This window comes from Dermacentor silvarum, chromosome 11 (genome assembly GCF_013339745.2).
Source record: "Dermacentor silvarum isolate Dsil-2018 chromosome 11, BIME_Dsil_1.4, whole genome shotgun sequence".
In the NCBI taxonomy this organism is placed as follows: Eukaryota; Metazoa; Arthropoda; class Arachnida; order Ixodida; family Ixodidae; genus Dermacentor; species Dermacentor silvarum.
In genome coordinates this window covers 98,846,571-98,866,903 of record NC_051164.1, presented here as the reverse complement: position 1 = coordinate 98,866,903, position 20,333 = coordinate 98,846,571, and the positions used below count along the sequence as shown (strand labels likewise).

At 43.0% G+C, this 20,333-nt stretch overlaps 1 protein-coding gene across 4 annotated transcripts in view; it reads right to left on the bottom strand.

Annotated features, from left to right (window-relative positions):
* The window catches only part of LOC119433579 (microtubule-associated serine/threonine-protein kinase 3-like), a 285,069-nt gene that overhangs the window by 42,641 nt on the left and 222,095 nt on the right, over positions 1-20,333 (bottom strand). For all 4 annotated transcript variants that reach the window (XM_037700825.2, XM_037700827.2, XM_037700828.2 and 1 more), the window contains 3 exons: positions 15,000-15,028; positions 4,224-4,303; positions 2,512-2,578 (listed from right to left, as the gene is read on the bottom strand). In XM_037700825.2, coding sequence (XP_037556753.1) covers positions 2,512-2,578; positions 4,224-4,303; positions 15,000-15,028 — 176 coding nt within the window. The remainder of the gene's footprint in view (positions 1-2,511; positions 2,579-4,223; positions 4,304-14,999; positions 15,029-20,333) is intronic.

Here is a 20,333-nt window from a genome sequence, read left to right as displayed (position 1 = left end):
TAGCTCTGAATTGCTGCCAGTACAGCTATTAGACACCTCGGTGCTTGTACTGAGATTTGAGACGGTGCATGCACCTGTGTATAATTTGGGAATGAGTACTATCTCTTCCGTGACAGTGGCCCTTTCCATTCTTGATATGCTTCACCACAAAATAGCATTGTATAGCAGAGAAGCTAACTTAAGTTAATCAGCTATTATGCAACGGACATTAGATCTTTGCCTAACGCGCACTCCTTAAAGGGGCCCTGAACTGCTTTTTATCGAAGTGGAGAAAGACATTTAAAGTGAAAATAGGCTATTTCAGAAATACTTTGCTGCAATAAGTACTTCAATGCATTCAGCAGAAGCGGAGTTATTGGCAATCAAACACGGCCTCCGCTGTGCACCCATTCCTTCTTCAATGCCTTGCACTGTGAAGGCTACGGCGAGGTGGGGCATGGCCACAACGCTCCGCCTTTGAAATGTCCCCGTGGCACGCAGTTCAAATTTCATTTTGGATGTTAACGTAGATGCCGCAACTTCCGATCTTAGTGCCTACGACACGCTAAACGTAAGCCAAACACAGTTCTCAGCGAGCCGCAGGGCTGCCGTGGTGTGGCAGACCGCAGCGACCAATAGCATATTGAAATGCACTTTATTATAAAATAAAGCACACAGAAAAGAGTGAGTATCATGGCTTCTGTTGAAAAGAGAGCGTTTGAGAGAAAGGTGAGCTCACGGTCCGCTTGCAAGCTCCACGCACCGCGTACGACAGCAAAACTTGGTTGAGATGTTCACAGCAGCGTATGCTACCTGCAGACTATGTTACTTCACCAAGTGCGTGTGGTGGTTCAGGGCTCCTATAATGCATACCTCGATCTGAAGCAAACCGTGTTTGACCTACACTGCCGACACACAAATGGCTTGGATTTAAATCTGACTGTCTAGCTGGCTAGCGAATAATGGCAATTGCGATGCGGCTGTGCTGCATGACGCATTTTCGCGGTGAAGTTGGGGCAGTTTTTAAGGAGATTTATGGCCGTGTCTGTACAATCAAGAGAATTGGACAGAATTCAGGAGTATCCTGGACAAATCAGGAGAGTTGGCAGATATGCGAAAATGTACGTGCCAGCTTGGCAGGACAGCAAAGCTTGTGTACCTCTAGCACATGACCTGGAATAGTTTTGGAAGGGTCACTGGAATAGTTTTGATAACACTATCTCCAGGATCGGCCAACCTGGCAAAAATGCAACCGAGCAGACGAACCAAACATCAGGGAGGAAGGGAAAGAAAGCTTCGCTTTAATAAAGGGATTCCATGCTTGAAGGCATACATTTGTTGCAGAGTTTGTTGCAAGTATATTTAGGTATTATTGTTGTTTCACTGCGTAATTCAGTTAAGGACAGAGCCGGTCAAAGGTGCAATTGCAGGGGTAGCACAATGGTTATATAAGCCGCTTTGTTGTGTGCTTTCCTGTGTTAAAGACACGGTCAGCAATGCCGGGAGGGTTGACAAAGAAAGCTTTGCTTTAAAATGAACACCCAAAATGTGGCAGACTCTCTTCGGAGTTAAAGAAGACCACAAGTAAACAGAACAAACTGCAGCACTCCTTGTGATAAAGCTAACGCGTAGTGGCAGGCGATGACCTGTCATGAACAACCTGTCCTGAACAACTTCAGTTAACCCCAGGCATCTTGCCTGTCCATCATAATTAGAGATGATGGTTATGATGTCCTCACCATGAGAAATCAAGCAGAAATTTACAGCAAATTCTAGCACTCATTCTATACCTCTCAAGTGGTTGAGTTGATTTTGTTGAAATGGAGCAGGCTGTGTCATAGTGGTGGATAAGGCTTTTAGGAAACAAAGAAAAGCATGTCCTGATGATGACGATGATGTGCATATTTTTGTGGTGCAAGGGCCAAATTATCTTGCATTGCAAAAAATGTGGCCATGCATAGCATTCAATATTACACTGCAATGTTTTATGTAAAGAGCTGACTTCCACTCTTTTTCATTATGTTTAGCCTTTTCTAATGCCCCCTCACTCAATACTCATCCTCAGAGCCTGTTGGGACTTTGAACAAATAAATAAATAAAAGTATATATAATGCATTAGGCAGGCATCTACAAATAAAGAAATATTATACAGGCCTTCACTACATATCTCGGCTGTAACAAAGGCCAAATACTGCCTTTAAGAGTAGAGCACACTGCACATAAATGACGAGATTTCAATTTAGCACTTACTTTCTGGACATGAAATTAATTCCCGTCTTTCTCCTCCAGACAAGTCCCTATGTGCTTATCTGCTGTGCAACACGAAGCAGGTGCACCGTGTGCAGAGGCTGGTGGCTCTGCGGGGAAACTGTAACGTCTCCCCACTCTTTGAAGCCACTCACTGCAAACACCCTTCTGCTTTCTTGACAATGTTATGGATTGACTAAAGCAGATGTTTGTCTAGAGGCTATACGCTGCAGACAGTCCACATGGATGGCAGCAAAAAAAAAAAAAAAAAAGTCAAGGACTCACTTTTTGACGGGGGCGAATGCGAAGTGTTGACTCGGGGACATGTTGCGGGGGCTGTCCAGAGGGCTGCCTGCAAGGGGAGACAAAGCCGGCAAACGTCGGGACAGTGCGGAGTGCTGTACACCTAACTCGCAGGTCGGTAATAAATTCGGCCTATCGCGGCTTGAATGGGCCTGGTGGGTTTGGGCATAAAAGATTTAATGCCCATGCATTCTAGTCTAGCAGAGGCACCAATATCACTCCGTGGTTGTGACATCCACTATATGGCCACAGCGTCTGCTATGTGATGTGACCACGACATTGCTACATGGCCATGATGTCTGCCGCATGACTGTAATGTCTACTGAATAGGCATTTTCGCTGATCATATCGAACTTTAAAACAGCTAGCATAATAAACATGTTGGTTAGGAAGAAGCTTCACCCTGGTGCCAACTACGATTTCCTCATAAAATACTATACTGCCGAAACCCATAAATGCTCTTGTTAGACATATGCCGAATCGATTTGAATAAAACTTGCTGCATTTAAGAGAGCGAACTGAATTATATCCACGGTAGGAAGTAGAATATTTATTTCAGGCCTCACTGCTTCTACAAAAATTGGCATGTTTCAACAAAAGTGCATCATGAGGTTTACAAATCCATAACTCTGCATCAAGAACAGATATTGCAGTTCTGCAAACCACATCATGTTTGAGCACTTAAAGCAGACAAATTTGACATATGAGTTTAAAACTTGCACAAAATAGCTACAATGCTTATGAGGGTTTTGTAAAAGTCCCCCCCCCCCCCCCCCCACACACACACATTACTGGTATATTTTAGAGGAATGCATAATACATCGATTTTGTCCGCTTTAGGTATCTAAATAGGTGTTTATATAATTGCGATTATGTTTTTTACTTAGAAGTTAAAGAATTGTAAACTTGAGACTTCATATTGTGAAAATGTTGCAATTTCCCACAACCTTCCTGAAAAGAATAGATGGCCTAAATCGGAAAATCTGCTCATTATGGTCAGCACATTTTTTTCATTTTCTTTTGAATGCAGAAACTGCATCAAATTTGGTGCAGCAGATGCTGAGTAAAGCTATTTTTTTGTACTTACGTATTTAGAGAGGATTTTAAGGTGAGTGCAGTGCTTGCTGTTGGGCTAGTTGGAGCATGTCGAACAATAACAAATCTAGAAAAACACGATCACAGAGGCGTGGGATGACATAAAGCGCTCGTCCTGTCTTTACGTCCTCCCTTCTCTGCGATCACGCCTTTGGCGCTAAATTGATTATTGTTCTTAAGCTGTTATCTTGCCACAAAAAAGAATACAGAAAAAAAGACACCATGGTATTGGGCTTCAAGGCATTATCACGCACTGCCACATCACCAGGCCAGTCATGTGCAGGGCAGTAGATAAGTACTGATGACGCTAAACTTTATAGGCAGTGGACACATTGCCTTCACATAACGCGCAAGAGGAGGGTGTGTCACTCATCCGTATGTCTCCCTGGCAACTATACACATGACGCGAGGCTGCTTAGGGCCCCTTCCCCAGTGCAAGCTCACGTCCTTGCCAAGGTTAGTTCCTTATCCAAATAAATTGCACTATCTAAGCACAGCTCGACACTACATTTCTTGGAAGGAAAACTGGCAGATAAGTAGCATCACCTTCATGCCGCCCTGGTCGCCCCAATTGCTTGACAAGCACAATGTGCACTCACTCTGTGGAATGGGAGAATGGCACCGGGGAAGGGTTGGGGAAGTATTGCAGATGAGGCTCTTGCGAGCCGACGAGCACCGACTGCACAGAAAGAGAGCAGAGGAAATACAAAAGATTCATTTGCAATGCTGACCCGCACATAAAGTGTTCGAATTCAACAATGCACAAATGAGACACTAGTTTCTGTAGAAGAAAGGCACGAAAAAAAAAAAAAAAGATGATGGAGTAAGATTAGAATAAAACTACCCCAGGTTATTTATTTCAATGAAAACTGACCTATTAAATATCTTCAGCAGCAGATATTGCATTTCTGTTACATCGGCTGGACTACGTGGAGAGGTGGGCACTACTTGCAAGACAAATTGCAGTGTGATATTCGCTAACTAAACTTAAATAATTAAATTTGTAATTAATCCCTTTCGAGCGCAAGTATTACTTGCAAAACTGCAGCTACATAATAACAATGTAATATTTGTTCTGCTGAAATGCTGCACCTAAACCCAGTTTTGGGAAATATGTCTTCATCATCTTCTTTCTGAGGTTTTACGTGCCAAAACCAGTTCTCATTATGAGGCACGCCGTAGTGGAGGGCTCCGGATTAATTTTGACCATCTGGGGTTCTTTAACGTGCAGTACAACGCAAACACACGGGCGTTTTTGCATTTCCCCTCCATCGAAATGCGGCCAGGATTCGATCCCGCAATCTCGTGCTCAGCGGCGCAACGCCTTAGCTGACTGAGCCACCGCGGTGGGTAAAGATGTCTTCATAATATGCGGCAAAATGCACTGACGTCTCAGTTAAAGCTCATCAGTACTGCGGAGCTTAACCTTTTTAATCAGCTAACATCACTCGGCAATTTTTATTGCAAGTAGCGTCTTACAGTAGTCCGGCTAGACCGAATTGTGATGCATATCTACCCCAGGAGATCTTAAGTCTCTTTCCATTAAAACAGATAACCTGGTATATAGAAAACGTAGTAGCAATTTAGAAAAAGAAGATGAATTAAAAGCACAGCTAGGAGCCTGGAAACAGGAAATGATGCAGTCTCACAATGTAAAGCCAAATGCAAGTTGCGAGGCCTTTGTCCTAGCACTTGCATAAATCAATGATGGCATTGGGCAGTCAAAGCAGCTGCTCAAAAAAAACCTTGTAAATTTTACATCTGCTGAGGCAGCTACTTGAGAATGACAAAGACAAAAGACAACAAAGACAAAAGCCATAGGAATGTATGCGCTAAACTGTTCATAAAGTAGTTCACCTCTGCAGTGGGCAAAGCAGTGCAGTGGGAATGTGACAGATGCCAGAGCTCGTCAACAAAGCCTTATGCCACTGCCTGATGCAGTGACAAACTATCTGTAAAAGCCCATACAACAAGCCCTACCCATCACGTCAAATTGATAAAACATCCCTAACAACTATGTGACATTGATAAGTCACGAAATCTGGGCCCATAATTTCTGCTCACCAGTTCCCTACCTTTGGTTTTTGCAAAATTTGACAACGGCCACAAAACTAGCAGTTCCAAAGCTTTACGCGTGCGTGCACACACGCACACGTGCACGCAGACATTATGTATGTGTGTGCCCAGCAGACAAGTAAAAAAAAAAATTATGGACATTGCGCTCCAGCTAAATTGAACCTCTTTAGTACTCCATGCAGCTACATTTCACTCTAAACCTGTTCCTGCACATGTAAATACTTTTCTGAAGGCTCTGCAATTCTTGAAAGGATGGTCAATGTGCCTTGTTTCAACACCAATGGACACAATAATAGCTTTTTCCCATCTCGTAATGCTTGCAGTCAATAATTCACTTGTACATGGGCTCCAAGTCAGTGATTAAATCCTTTTCATGAAAAAACACAACATGATTGACTACAATGAACCGATATTTAATTACTCTGCAATTAGGTGGACTCACTCAAAAATGCACAATGCACCTCCTTGACATACTTTCAAAGCAGTCTCCAGTACGCTGGAATAAAACAGTATAATTTGACCCATTTATCGACAGTCAATCATTATATAAAATAAATTCAGTTACCATGGCGACGAAGCTGGCGACACCGTTATCTCTGGACTCCTACGCCTCGAATTGAAGCGTCGCTCCCGCATGATCATGCTTGCTCAGTTTCAGTGGCATACTACTGAAAACTTTGCTCCCCGCAACGCCGACGTAGGTCGCCCAAAAACCGAGAATAGCAAGATCCGCTCCTACACGCACACTTCTTCCAACGCGCATGCTTCTTCAAATGGAAGAAGGCGGTGGGAGGAGCAAGAAAAAGGACGGCGGGAACTCGCGCGCACGTCCACACCTGTTCTCAGATCGGAGGCACCACCCTATTCATCGAGGCTGCATCTCTATTGTTCGGCACGGCACTCTACGAGCCATTCATCACGTGGCATTGCCTGTACTTTGTTGCTACGACTTCAGTTTTCTTTTTTGTGCGTGTATTGTGCACTGCGTGCTGCGTTTGTCCTTGGACAAAAGCAGTTGCGGGCTGCAAATTAATTGGCTGAAGAAGTTGCAAAACCCTTTATCAGGCGCGCTATTGATTTTTTATCCTTTGATCAATCCCATTGCACTTTGCTCTAAATTAAAAAAGCATTTTGTTCCATACGATCTGCAATATGCCTTATGGGGCACTTAATAGCAGTTTTAATTATGTAGTAGGTTTCGAAGAATAATAGCTTTCGTCTGTAATAGCCGACATGTGTCCCTTCAACAACTGTTGTTCAGACCTCCACAACACTGCTGAAACAACTTTTGTACAGCACACACACATAAGTGTGCAAGTGTTGCATTTCTTGACAGAGAAAAAGAAGTTGATGGTGGTTCTACATAACATGCCAACCTTCTAGATCACTGTAGTCGGGTATTATTTTATTGAAAAAGGCAGATAATTGTGCAAGTTGGTTTAGCAGTTGGTCAGTACCGTATTGTCTCACTTTCTTCATCTTCAACTACCGAATTGAAAATAACTATTCCAATTCACCTCATACTTTCCCTGAAGTTTAACTAGCTGGAACCTTGGCAGACGAGCTACACAAGAATCAGGACAACCAAAAATTTTGCAAGTACTTGGCAGGTGAAGTGCAGAACTATGACCACAGCCTAAACCTTTGGCAAAGCTGGCTATGGACTGTCAAAATTTCTAGATCATGATCAACCATTCCTGAACTAGCAGCTACAAGGCACCACATATTTTAGTAATCTGTCTTGACCAACATGTAAGAAATTGCTGCACGTGGAACATGCCCTGCACGTACAGTCTGGCCCAGCGTTCAAAATATGCAGTCAGTATTGTACCATTCATTGCCGTCGAGATAAAGCAAAAAAATTCCAGAGAGATTTTTTTCTTATATGTACGCGTATGTACAATCAATCACATCAGCCACTTCGTTCCAATAAAGGCAAAGAAATAAAGGAAAGAAATACTGGCTTTGTTGCTGCTTAGGTGATGTTCCCTTTAACAATGAACCATACCGTACATGCTAGAGTGAAAGCAGTCATCTACACTACACTAGGCCACAAGATAATCGATGCACGTGTCCCGATTCATGAGCCAAAGCCATCAACAACAGCTCTTCACAGGCCCATGACATTACGACAGTAATCGCGCTCGCCTTTGTTCTGTGCACCACTACCTGTTTCTGCATCATGTGTGCCGGAGTTGCCCATCCATAACGTGCACATTCCACACACGCCGTTGCCCATGCAAACATGCTCTTGCATCACTAGTTTGTCAGTTATGCAGATGTGACAGGCACATAATGTGCTTATATCTTGCAACAGGGAAATGGTTATTAAGTGTCGTCATTTCTCTCATACATAATTCATATACACGCATGGAAAACTGTGTGTCAAGGGCATTTAACCAACGGCCGGCAAATGCTACAGAAATAGCTGGGCCCTGAATGCACTGTGCAGATGAAAACATTGAACTACACCTAACAACTTATTTTTTCACTGTTTTCTTTGTTTCTTTTTTCTTTTGCTTTGCTGGCATGAAGTCTACAAATGAACTATGAACTACCTATAAATGGACACCACTAAGAATGAATGGACACATCCAACAGGCCTGCAAACACAATGGCTGGCGCTGAGTCCCAAAAGAGCCAATATAACTTAATTGTGTAATTTCACTTGAACAGATATAATATAATAAGTATGCGCGCACACCACTCCAACCGGTAAAACAAACAAAAAACTAACAAAAAAAGAAGAAAAACGAAAATATTGCTTGCAATAAAGCTTTCTTAAAACTGCTCTTGGAAAGCTAGACAACAGGGTCAAAGATAAAAAGTATATTTTTTATTTAGCTCTCCGTATAATATTTTTTCTCCCCTTCAAAATGACAGGCAAATGTTGACTTTAGCACCTGGCGCACCAGAACCTTCGCGCTTAATAAAGAAAAAAAAAAAAAAGCAAAACCTGCAGTTTCAAGGACTGTGGGAAGTGCCAGCTGCTGAACATTACTCTTCTGGGAAAGCGAAATAAAAGACAAAGAAAGACGTAGGTGTGTGGCAGTGCGCGCAGCTGGATGGTATCTCACACACAGGCTTCGCAAGTGCACGAGCTCTTTTTTTTTGGAAATCATGCACACCCTGTTGCCTTGTCTGGTTTCCATTCTGGAGCTACGCTCATCGCACCCCATTCAACAGTTTCACCCCCAGCCTCGAGAGAGTTCCTCGAAGCCTGCCTTTTGAGAACTTGCTCTGTGCCTAAGAAGCATGCTTCTGTATATGAATGTATTAACACGACGCATCGGGCCGGCTGACGATGATCTATTGCAAGAAACTTTGCTTAAAGAAGTGCTGACAACGTTTCTGACCGTTATTTTTCGGGAGTCAAATTAAATTAAAAAAGACAATAATAATTTAAGTTCTGGTGTTTCACACGTGAAAAACCACAATCTGATGAGCCGCACCATAGCTGGAGACTTTGGATTCATTTTGACCATCTAAAGGTCTTTAATGTGCATCTAAGTCTGAGTACACTAGCGTTTTTGCATTTTGGCGATATCAAAATTCAATTGCCGTGGTTGGGAATTGAACCCACAACTTCGTGCTTAGCAGCACAACACGACAGCTGCTAAGAACACCGCGGCGGGTGTATCGTGATGCCATGATATATTGGCTCACTTTGTCCCTGCGATTGCTGCGGCAGCCACACATGAACGAGAAGAAGTGAACACAGCAATTTCACCGATTTTTTTTTTTATGACCAACTTCATCATTTTCATGATTAGCCTTATTGCTACGCAACATCAGAAAATTTTCTCCAAGTCACGACATCACAATAGGGTCGATGACACCAGGTCTGGGTATTCGGAGACCAACTTTATTTTCAAGATATCTTGTGGCTGCTTCTCAACCTTAGTGCTCTGCTAGAAGCGTATCGTACATTTTATAAAACATCAAACATTTTGTGCCAGAGCTGCTAAAGAGAACAACCTCAGGGCCGGTGTAATGTAAACCTATTCCAATCTGTTTTTATTTTAATTCGGCCATTAGCCCACCATGATTGGTTAAAATGGCTCGAACTCTGTCCATATATATGAGCTGGTCCCAAACCATTCTGACCTATCAGGGAGGGCTAATGGCCAATTTGGAATAAGAACAGATTGGAATAGCTTTACATTATACAAGTCTAGGTTGTGTGCTGTTTTCATCCTTTTTGTGTCCTTGTCTTAAGCGGTACTGCTCGCAATGGATCTATAACAGAGCTAACATATTTAACCAACTTGTCACAAGGGACCAAAATGACGACAAAATCTCTATAACCATATAAATGGGTTGAAGTCTGTTTCACAGAAACTTGTATGTCAAGAAGAAGAGGTCATCAATGTCTTCGAAAATAAAATAAGGTAATCACTGTATTCTGTCAGCACTGACATACAGAGCCAAAACTTGAAGGACAACCAAAGAACTTAAAAGGAAGCCAAGAGGCATGTTTGAGACAATGGAAAGAAAAGTGAGGGATAGTGTAGTAGATTACACTCTGATGATGAATTAACTGATGCAGTTTAGCTCCTCAACTGCTGTGATAAATTCCCCAAAAAATTAGAAGTGAAAAAAAAAAAAAACAGCATTGGCAAAAGTCATTGTGTATTATTTTCTTGGCAAAATTACAAGAAACTGAACACATACACATGAGCGAAAATTAGCAAAAATTTAGAACGATTATTCACAACCAGAGGATGCTCGTTGTGACGGCAAGTCATTGGCAGTTAAGGGGTTAACATTACAAGCAACACAGGGTCTATGAAGCAGAGGACTAAACACTAAACTCTAAATCACTAAACGTGACCTTCACAGTTCGATGCCTGTATAGCCTTGGCTACCAGCAAACTTTTAAAATCCCCCTGTAGCTAGTTATTACAACAAAATTTATAAAGAGAGCGAAACTGCCCCCCTGAGAGAAATCAACTGCAATTATAACATGGATGGGTTTACTGGTAATGCTTGCAAATGGCTGCACTGTAACCAGACCCTAACACAAAAGAGTTTGCAAGGGTTCAAGTTAACGGTGCGCACCGGTGAATCTGACTACCTAGAACAGATGAATCGCACCCTATGGAAGGTGTGTTATCCTGAAAAGAGCATGCGAGTGTGAAAGAGCTAGCTGATGCAAATGAGAGCCAGGTTGAGCAGCCCGTTCCCCAATTTCCTCACAGAACCCATGGCAAATCTGTGAGAGGCTAAGAGAGGAGGACCTTGAGCGAGGTTCGACAGAAAGAAAAGACGCAGTGCCTTGACAGCCGCTTCTGGCTGGTGAGTCAGGTGCGCGAAGGTGCGCTCAACTGGCCCTGCTGCCGACGGCGAGCAGGCCGCTAAATTTAGCTCCAGCCACCCCACCATTTTCCCCTCCTCTCCTAAGCCCTCTCCTCTCTCTTCCGCCCTTTCTCTGCGAGATCCCTCGTGCACGCGGTGGTTCTTGTCCACTCCACATTTGGCAGTTGGGTCAGCGCGGTGGCTCCTTAAAAAGCAACCGGGGAAGACCTCCCTTCTCTTTCTGTGCGCCGTGACGTGGGCGAGAGAGCCACCTCCCGAGCGCCTCCCGGTACTGCTTTCGGTTCCAGAGGGTTATGAGACTGGGTGGTAGCTGTCAACTGGGGCAGGCACGTGGCTTGGAAGGCCGCAGGGCACTCGTCAAAAAGCCGAGCCTCAAAGGTGGTTTAAAGGAACACTGACACACTTAGTCAAGGTTGTAGAAACTGACACTTGTTTTTCGCACACAAAAGGATGACAACTGGCGAGTATGAAGGTCGTGAAACGCTTATAAGATACTTTAATTTGATACCAATGTTGCTCTCAAAATATTAGACTTGGGTCTCATCGACATTATCGTAACATCATAAAACGGAGCAACCTTTGCAGACATTACTTGCTGCACCTGTGCGTGGCTGTTGCAGCAATCGCAGGAAAAGAGCCAGCTTGTGCATCATGATCTCATGACACACCTACACCATCTGTGCCTAAATAAAGACAAGTTTGTAGAAACAAGAGCTACGATAAATTATCTAGGACATTCTGACACTTGCCAGTATCTTTTCTAGGGTATTCGAGGGCTTGGACGTTCATCCTACATAAATAAATGACAATTTAAGAAATGTTGTGCTCCCACTCCACTGATGCTGCAACATATTACTGCAAGTGATCTTTAAAATGTATATACCTAGCCTTGAGGCTATGGCATTTTCATTATCTGTACGGTACAGCAAGAAATATAAATGATGTCAAAAACTGCAATGACCCAAGTTTGTGTGAACGGCAAAGTAAAAACTGTCCATGTCATGGCGGAAATCGAAGCTCTCTTGTGCAGAGCTTAGAGCTCAACCCTAGACGAGAAAATGGCGACCTGCGAGAATGCACTCACGCAAATTACAGAAACAACTAAGCCTATGGCAGATCACCTGCGGCAAATAGCATAATTCTAGTCACTGAGCTGGATTACCATGAGAGGTGGACATTACTTGCAAGAGAAAGTGAAATGCATAACTGACTAATTAAAAAGTTCATTAAGTTTTTTTTATTAAATACTTTACGCCACATATTGCAATTGGCAAATCGTAGCTGGTGAGTTCGCAACACATATCCACTTGGAACGAATTTTCAGGGTGACTCCAGTTCCGTAAACTACAATTTCATAATTTGCAATATGTGCCATAAAGTAATTAATTAAAAAGGTAATTGGTGAATTATAGTTAATTATTGGATTATGCATTTCGATTTCTCACATGGGTAACATTTGCCGCGTCGAGTAATCTATCTCAAGGACTAAAATTACACTATCTGATACAGACGATATTTAAAAATTCTGTATAACCTAAAAAAAAAAAGCACCTTGTATAGTATAGTCAACGAAGAAGCCACCACTGCACAAGATCTCGTAGTGAAACATTTTCATCATGAAGTGCAGTGCAACGAACATTCATCTGCTGCAAAATTTCTTTTTTGCTTGTAGGGGATAACATTTTAAAACTTTTTATCAATAAATACTGCGTTATCTATTTAAATGATAATGGAACTATTCAAGATCTTCACAGTGATGCTAGCAGCAAAATTTAACCAATTAACTTAATTTCTTTAGATCACATGTTCCAATCGTGGAATTAAACCCGAGCAGTAATGAACTAATAGTAGTTTAGCAGAAATATTGTGCCTAGCTCTAACCAGCCTTGAGAAATCCATCCTCTAAAGCTGTAGTGAAATGCATTGGTGTTCCAGTTGGCGCCTGTCAGCCCTTTGTTTTCCCCAGTGCTGATCGGTGTTAGCTGGAACATCAGCTCCCATGACAGAGTATCTGGCTAAACAAATGCACTTCAGGCCAACCACTCAGCCCTTCTTAATAAGAAACTTTTGAATTCTTTTCTTCTCCTTTGGCATGAAGACAAGAAATACAAGTCTTAGAACTACTTTAGCACGCACTGTAACTAAAAGTAGGCACACATATGGGTTTTTTTCTCCCTTAATTAAGCCAGCACGGAGAGGAGGTTCACCGTGTCAAGGCTAACTCTGGCACGAAATATGGCCCAAAAGTGGGACACTTCAAGAAACCAGACTCGCAGAAACAAAGCGATGTGACCCAGCCGTGTGGGTCTGCCGAAAAAAAAAAAAAAAAAAACAAGCTGCACTCTGGGCTTTGAGCGGAGAGCCATCCAGTGACACAAGTTTGCAGGAGAAAAAAAAGTGCAAGGCGACCATAAGCAGCGTCCGAGAGCAACTCTTTGAAGCCTGCATATTTCTTCAAACTTGCTCTACATCTGTACTTTTTTTTGGCCTCGACTTGAGCAACCCTGATGCCATGACGTAGCATACGGGTGTTTATTGGTCAGTTGCCTGTTCTAAGTTAACATAATATACGACGCCTGTGGTTGAAATGATGTTTCACATTTGCCAAAATGGCCGTGGGATACTGCTGGTTAACACTCCTAGGGCTAACCTTGTACACAAGTGTTCGAGAAAGTTTACGAGAGGATGGCCACTACACTAGCTTAATGGTAAAGCACTACACGCATAATGCGAAAGATGCAAGTCAGGCTCCCACCTGTAGCAAGTTATCTTTTCGTCAGCTTTCACTTCCCTTTCCCTTATTATTTATACATTTGAATTAATTAGTATGACAGTTTCCCGTACGCTTTTTTTTTTTTTTGGCTTCATTGTTTCATTTACTTCACAAGGTTGTTATCTCCGAAATTGTCATTCCTAGGAAAGACAAACTGGGAGTTTGCAAAAAGGCCAAGTTACTGACACCAGTCAATTCTATGCAATAAGTTTAACAAGCTGGACGTGAATACATTACAGAGGTTAATGCTCTCAGTGCTATTGGAACACATGTAGTGTTTTCCTTCTCCAATTTTCATTACTTTATTCATTTATTTATTCTACGGGCCACTTTTCTCTAATGAGCCGGCAAGTGCTGTACTCCTTTATGTGACAGCTCTTCCCCCCCTCTCTTTTTTTTGTATTCTCTCAGTGATCATTTTATGTTTGCAAACCTAACAAACAACCACTTGATGGCTTTAAAATCTACCAGAGTGGACAACAATGCAATGCCTAGAGCTATGCGGGGCACTTGGTCTATTTCTGGTATCCTGCTCGCCGTGTCATAAATGCTTGAGTTCACTTTGGCTTCACTGGAAGCAAGTGGGATAAGAATCCTCCAACAACTTCAATACATGCTGCCAGCCAATTCCTAGTTTTTCTCGACAGCAGACACCTCAAACCACACAACCAACCTTTACGGGGCCAAGTACACTGTGTCAGTGGTTTTGCAACCAAACCTGCGCATGCACAATTTTTATAGGGCAATGTGTCAATACCCTCTGACATGTGCACAGTTTTTATAGTGTCACCAGTAACGCGTCAATGTCCAAGGGACCCCTCTTGCATACAAGCCACTTTTATGGAGCGGCTGTATTACGCAAAGGGTCAGTTAGCTGGAAAAACTGGGCCAGAAATATCACTCGGGAGCACAGTGCAATTAGCAATGCCCGCTACACGTCGACGACTTTCTCAACAGAAGCAGCGGCAGCAGCGCTGCCAACCTTGCAATTTGGTTGACAACCCTTATCGGGACGGCCCACTTTGCCTGTACAGCCAGATGGCTGGCTTGCAAACAGGCCTGGCTCCCCCGGTAAGAGGACACATACTACTGCACACGAGCAGCTCTCCCCATGCGGAAGAAAGAGCACTGCTGATTTTCATGGAAAGGCACGAAAAAAATGAAAAGAAGTCACGAGATAAACAGCATGGCGCTGTCGATCACTCACCTTCCTCGTCTGGAGACATTGAGCTCCTTCTGTAGATAAAGAAAAAAGAAAGAACAGAGATGGCAGGTGAGATAAGGATTTTTCTTTTTTTTTTTTCTTTTCAATGGACTCGCAGACACTCAACAGACTGCTTGGGCCGTCAGACACTGTCATATCAGTCAGGTGACGAAGCCCTTGCCACCAACCCCCCTTAAAACTCGAGTCGCGTTAACTCGGGTCACGTTATCTAGGGTCACGATACTCAACCACAGCACACCACCTCCTTCCTTGCATCTAACAAGAGATGATCTGATTTCCCAATAACCAGATCAGCGTAAAGTGTTAAAAAGAAAAAGATAGCAAATTTGCTTGCTGATAAACAAACCACTACTGCATCTGAGTGGACTTGAAGGACGACTCACTGATTCATGGAGGAGAATAATAAAGAAAAAAAAGCATACACACACAGAAAGCAAACGAGTAGCATGAAAGAAACAAATGCCACAAAGAGCAGAAAAAGAAAAAGGAAAATTGCCGGGTGTTTTCTCTGTGCAACTAAAACTATCATCTTTGAGAAACAGGCGGCAAACAACGGATTCCTGAGCACCGCAGTTCAATGAACTCAGGTGAGTAAGGCTCTCGACGCATGTTGGTCAGGCCAGAAGAGAACTGCGTTGACACTGATGGGCCTCGTGAACACTTGCTTTCCGCGCTACTAGGTGGTGACTGGCATCAAGAATATGTGCGCCTGCTCTCAATGTGGGCATGACAGCAAAAACATTCTGGTATAGAGGCGGTAAATCTCACAAATGGAAAGGCACACAATGCCACTGAATGAAAGGTGACCAAAAATGTGAATGGTTACTTGGAGCACTCTTTCATGTACTGAGGTATATTAGTGGAAAATCAGAACCTTGCTACGAATTGCAGTTTCTTACATTATTACTCTTTTCCAAATACCTCTAAAACCAGAAGAGAGGTAAGCTAGTGGCCACCACACTGGTGGTTGGGTTCCCACCAGCCTCAAGAAAACAAGAATGACAGGTGAAGTGAAATAAGTTTGATAATCTCAGTGCCATCAAATCGGGGCAAAGGGAAGCAAAGAACTTAATTGTAACAATGCTTAGATTAACACGCCTGACTAGCAATTTAATGGTGCTGTCCACACCCTGCAGAAATCATGCATGGCCTACAGCAAGCAGTGCAGGACCTCAGGTACTAATGTCTCAGGCTTTCACACAATTAGGTTACATGCTTCAAAAGTGGCATGGGATGCCTTTACAAACACGTGAAGCTTGACTCAATGGCTTATTTCTCATCATATCTCCATCTCTAGTGCATTTAGAGCTGAAAATCATAACAAAGCATGTACAGCATGCAAAAGCATGCAGGACTTGACAGGTCTCTCAAATTATTTCATTTGGCTGGCGTGCATGCATGCCAAGCACCAATTTATTTTCTGTACACACATCATCCATTTCATCTGGCTAACTTGTCATAAACCACACACATTATATTAATACACATATCATGGAGCCTCACGGACAATTTCACATGGCGAGCACACATGCCAGCAAGGCAAGTGACAAGCCACTAGACAAAGAGAAAACCTTCCAGGCCCACTCCAAGAGAGGTCCTGGGATTCACTTCGAAAAGAACTGTTCCTGGCAGGTTGCCCTAGGCACAGAGAGGTTTGTTTTTCCACCCGACTTTGTGCACAGTCCCCCAAACTTATCAGTCACCCGCACAACAGGACGATGGATCCAGCAATGGGAGGGGTGAGGGCCGCTTGCACGCACTTGATGGATGGGACGGACCAAGGGTCGTCGAGCAATGAGGCACCGAGCAGATTGAGAGTCGGAAAGGGACCCAAAACAAAGTAATACTCGCCGGCAGTTCAAACAAAAGGATGAGAGGGAAAAAAAAGAGAACAATAACAAATAAAAGATAGCAAACGAAAACAAACTTGAGGAAGTTGAAACTTCCCAGCCTTTATATCCCCCTCTGCTGGAAAGGAAGCTTCGACAGCAGGAATCAACAATCTTCGCATTCTTTGGCTTTTCCTGTATGTTATGCCAAGATTCCTTTGCGCTACACTTGGAGTGCAGCAAAGAATGTGAGGAATCCCGGTGTGGCCTCGCAAAGAATTCTGAACAGAAAGTGGAAGCAGCCGCTCAATTTTTCATTCTTGAACATCTACAGCTGACACAAACCAGGGCTCCTACACCTAACAGTCATTCTTGTGGACCATCACAATTTTTTTTCTTTCTTGCGGTACTGCATTATTAAGAGTGTGTTGCAGCTACACCATGCAATATCAGTACCATGCATCTTTCAAGACTGGACCAACAATCTTGCTAAAGCAGAAGCCATAAACGAACAAAGAAACAATTTACCTAAGCAGCATACAACCTTGCAGGAAAAGTAAGAAAGCTGTGAACATGTACAATGAAGTGATAATGCAGCATACGAATGGAGTAAAATAGTTAACTGAATGTCATGCCCCCCCCCCCCCCCTCAACTATTCAGATCAACAAGCTTTTACAAAACAGTTTCTTTTGACAGGGGTTAGCGTTCTGTTAGCTTCATTTGAAACAGCTTTCATTTGATTGAATGCTTTGTTCTCCACACCATTCAGTAAACCTTTTACTAATATACTGCACTGATTTTTGCAATTACTAAGGTAGCTGGAATAATTTAAAGACCAACGAGAACAGCTTGTAATATGCGAATTTTTCTATTACAATGGTAGGCTTTCATTGTAAAAGCATATTACAATTGATTTTATTGTTCCTTTATGTTCGAATCTGTTTGTTGCGTGCTCTCCTCACAACATTTCTTCAGAGCAGCCACATATTCATCATTAATAGCTAGTTCAATTTATCCCCCATTTTTATGAGCACAAATAATCAATACGTGTGTCCGTAAACCTAGATCACATTTTGACAGTGGCATTCAACCACAGGTTAATTAAGTATAATTCTGGGCAGTTCTTTTCCTGCAGAACACCATGAAAGCCATCTTACAGCTGTCGTTCACATGGTGACTAAACGAAACTGGTAATTACAATTCAAACAACTGTCCTGGCAAATTACTATTCAGGAGGCTAATACCAGAAGTCATAAAGCCATTCGAAGCCGCAAGGATGAAGAATTGGCACCTTGTGTCCCACTCAATTTTGCAGTGACAAGATGGTCTACGACTCCCAAGTTCAGAAAAAAAAAGATTGTGCAGAAACTATCAACTACGATTATCAATGTAAACGAACAGCCCGAATAAAGGAACGAGCGAGCGAACAAAAAAGAGAATGTTTTCCTTTCTGAGAGAGAGAGAGAGAAAAACATTTATTTAGACCATCGAGATCGTTGATCTTCAGGACGAGTGGGTGGTGTCCTCATTCCAGGATTCCACTGGCCATGGCTGCTCGACGTACTTGCTGGACGAGAGCTTCTTGTCCCGCTAGGGTATCGCCGGTCAGCTGTACCTCCCACTGCTCAAATGACGTGTTAGGCATCTCCACGAGATGTGAAAGAGTGTAGGGCGTGTGTCGCCACACCAGGGGCAGATGACGCAATATGTTTGTGGGTATATTTTGCTGTATCTGTGTAGGTTTGGGAATGTGTTCGTTTGGATAAGTCTGAGGGCTCTTGCCTCTTCAGTGCTGAGCTTCAGTGCTGAGCTTCAGTGGTGAACAAGGCCGAAAGAGCCAAAGAAAGTTATTCGCTTTAAAAACTGGGCAGACACCATCCGGTGACGACTTTCAAAGTCAAGCAACAGCTTCCCGGCAGACCTTCCAAGGTATGCTGCTGAAGCTGCACTTATTAGTAAGCTCTATCTGTTAATATTAGGAGTTATGTGGGTGCTGTGACTTGGCGTTGCCTGGAGGCAACGCCAAGTTAGAGCCTATGCTACTGATCACATTGAAGCCCTTGCAAGCACATATGTGTGCACACGACCAGCGCATGTGCACTGGTATCATATCAGCCTACAGAGTCGCCACCTTTCGTCAAATTGCCTCTGGGATCAGCCCAGCTTTGATCACACGTCTCCAAGATTGGCCCAGTTTCAATGGCCAAACAGCAGTCCATGCAAAATGGAGCGAAGAGCCATAGAAGGCCTCACTTTGCAAAGTTTTGCCGCTAACAAAGTTAACGCAAGCGCTTCCCTGTGTACGCTTTGCTTCCAACTGCATAAACAGCCGCCCACTGACCCCCCGCCTCCCTAGTCGTGACACACACAGACAAACAAAAGTGCAGCGGCCTGCACAGCTGCTTGGAAAGAGGCAGCTCTCTCAGTGGAGAGAGTGACATGACCATTGTCCTCTTCAGCTGCCTCGTACGTACGCGGAGAGTGACACAGACGGCTTGGCCCAAGGTACACACTGACACCTCGTGAGGAATGGGTGCGTAGGTGGAACCTATTAGCACGTTCCACTTGAGGCAAGAAAAAGACGCTTTAATCTGACATACAGCCCTAAACCAAAGAGCGCGAAAAAAGAAAATATATGACCCCTTTGGCAATGTCTCGAACACTGCAAAATCCAACAGTGTTCATAAGCTTTAATATGATCTAATTGGCTGTGACAATATGTAAGTATCTATGTCGCTAAGTTTCTCCTCGTCTCACTGCATTTTACTCATTATCCATTGAAGTAAATTTGATTAAATTTGTTGATATAAAAAAGAAAGAAGACAATTAGAACGTAGATTTTGTATCCATGCAATCAATTTATAAAGACATCCCAAATTATACTGACGCAGATGGAGCAACATGTGCGTATGCCTTGTACCGGTTATTTTTCCTGATGTAATAAGAATATTTATGCGCTTGACACATACTGGATGGTGAAATGACAGTTGGCCCCGAGATGAAGCTTCCTGTTAAGTTCCCGGTAGAATTGCAACAAGGTAGTGTAATAACCTACAGACAAGGTCACTGAGCACATTTTATCTAACACTTTATTATCTATTACCTTACTGTCTACAGCAATTAAGCACAAATAAAGTAAAAATACTCCACTCAAACTGTGGAGCTATGCTCGCAATAGTCTCAATGTTGTGTTTGGAATGAAAACATGACCTTTGCTCAATATTCACTGGCCACCACTGCACTCTGGCCATACATGCTAAAGCATTAAAAAATGCTCAGAAATTGCATGTACACTAAGAAAGACATTATTTGTGCCCCTGAGCACTGCAGCCACGAGACTGGTCCACTCTGCCTGTACTCATGCAGAGTAGTTCAATTAGTAAGAAATAATTAGGCAAGCACCTGATTCCAGACAGTGCCATCAGAGATTATTTGAGTTCTCAACTTGAGATGCTCTAACAGATGCTGTTTAAACACTTGCTATTT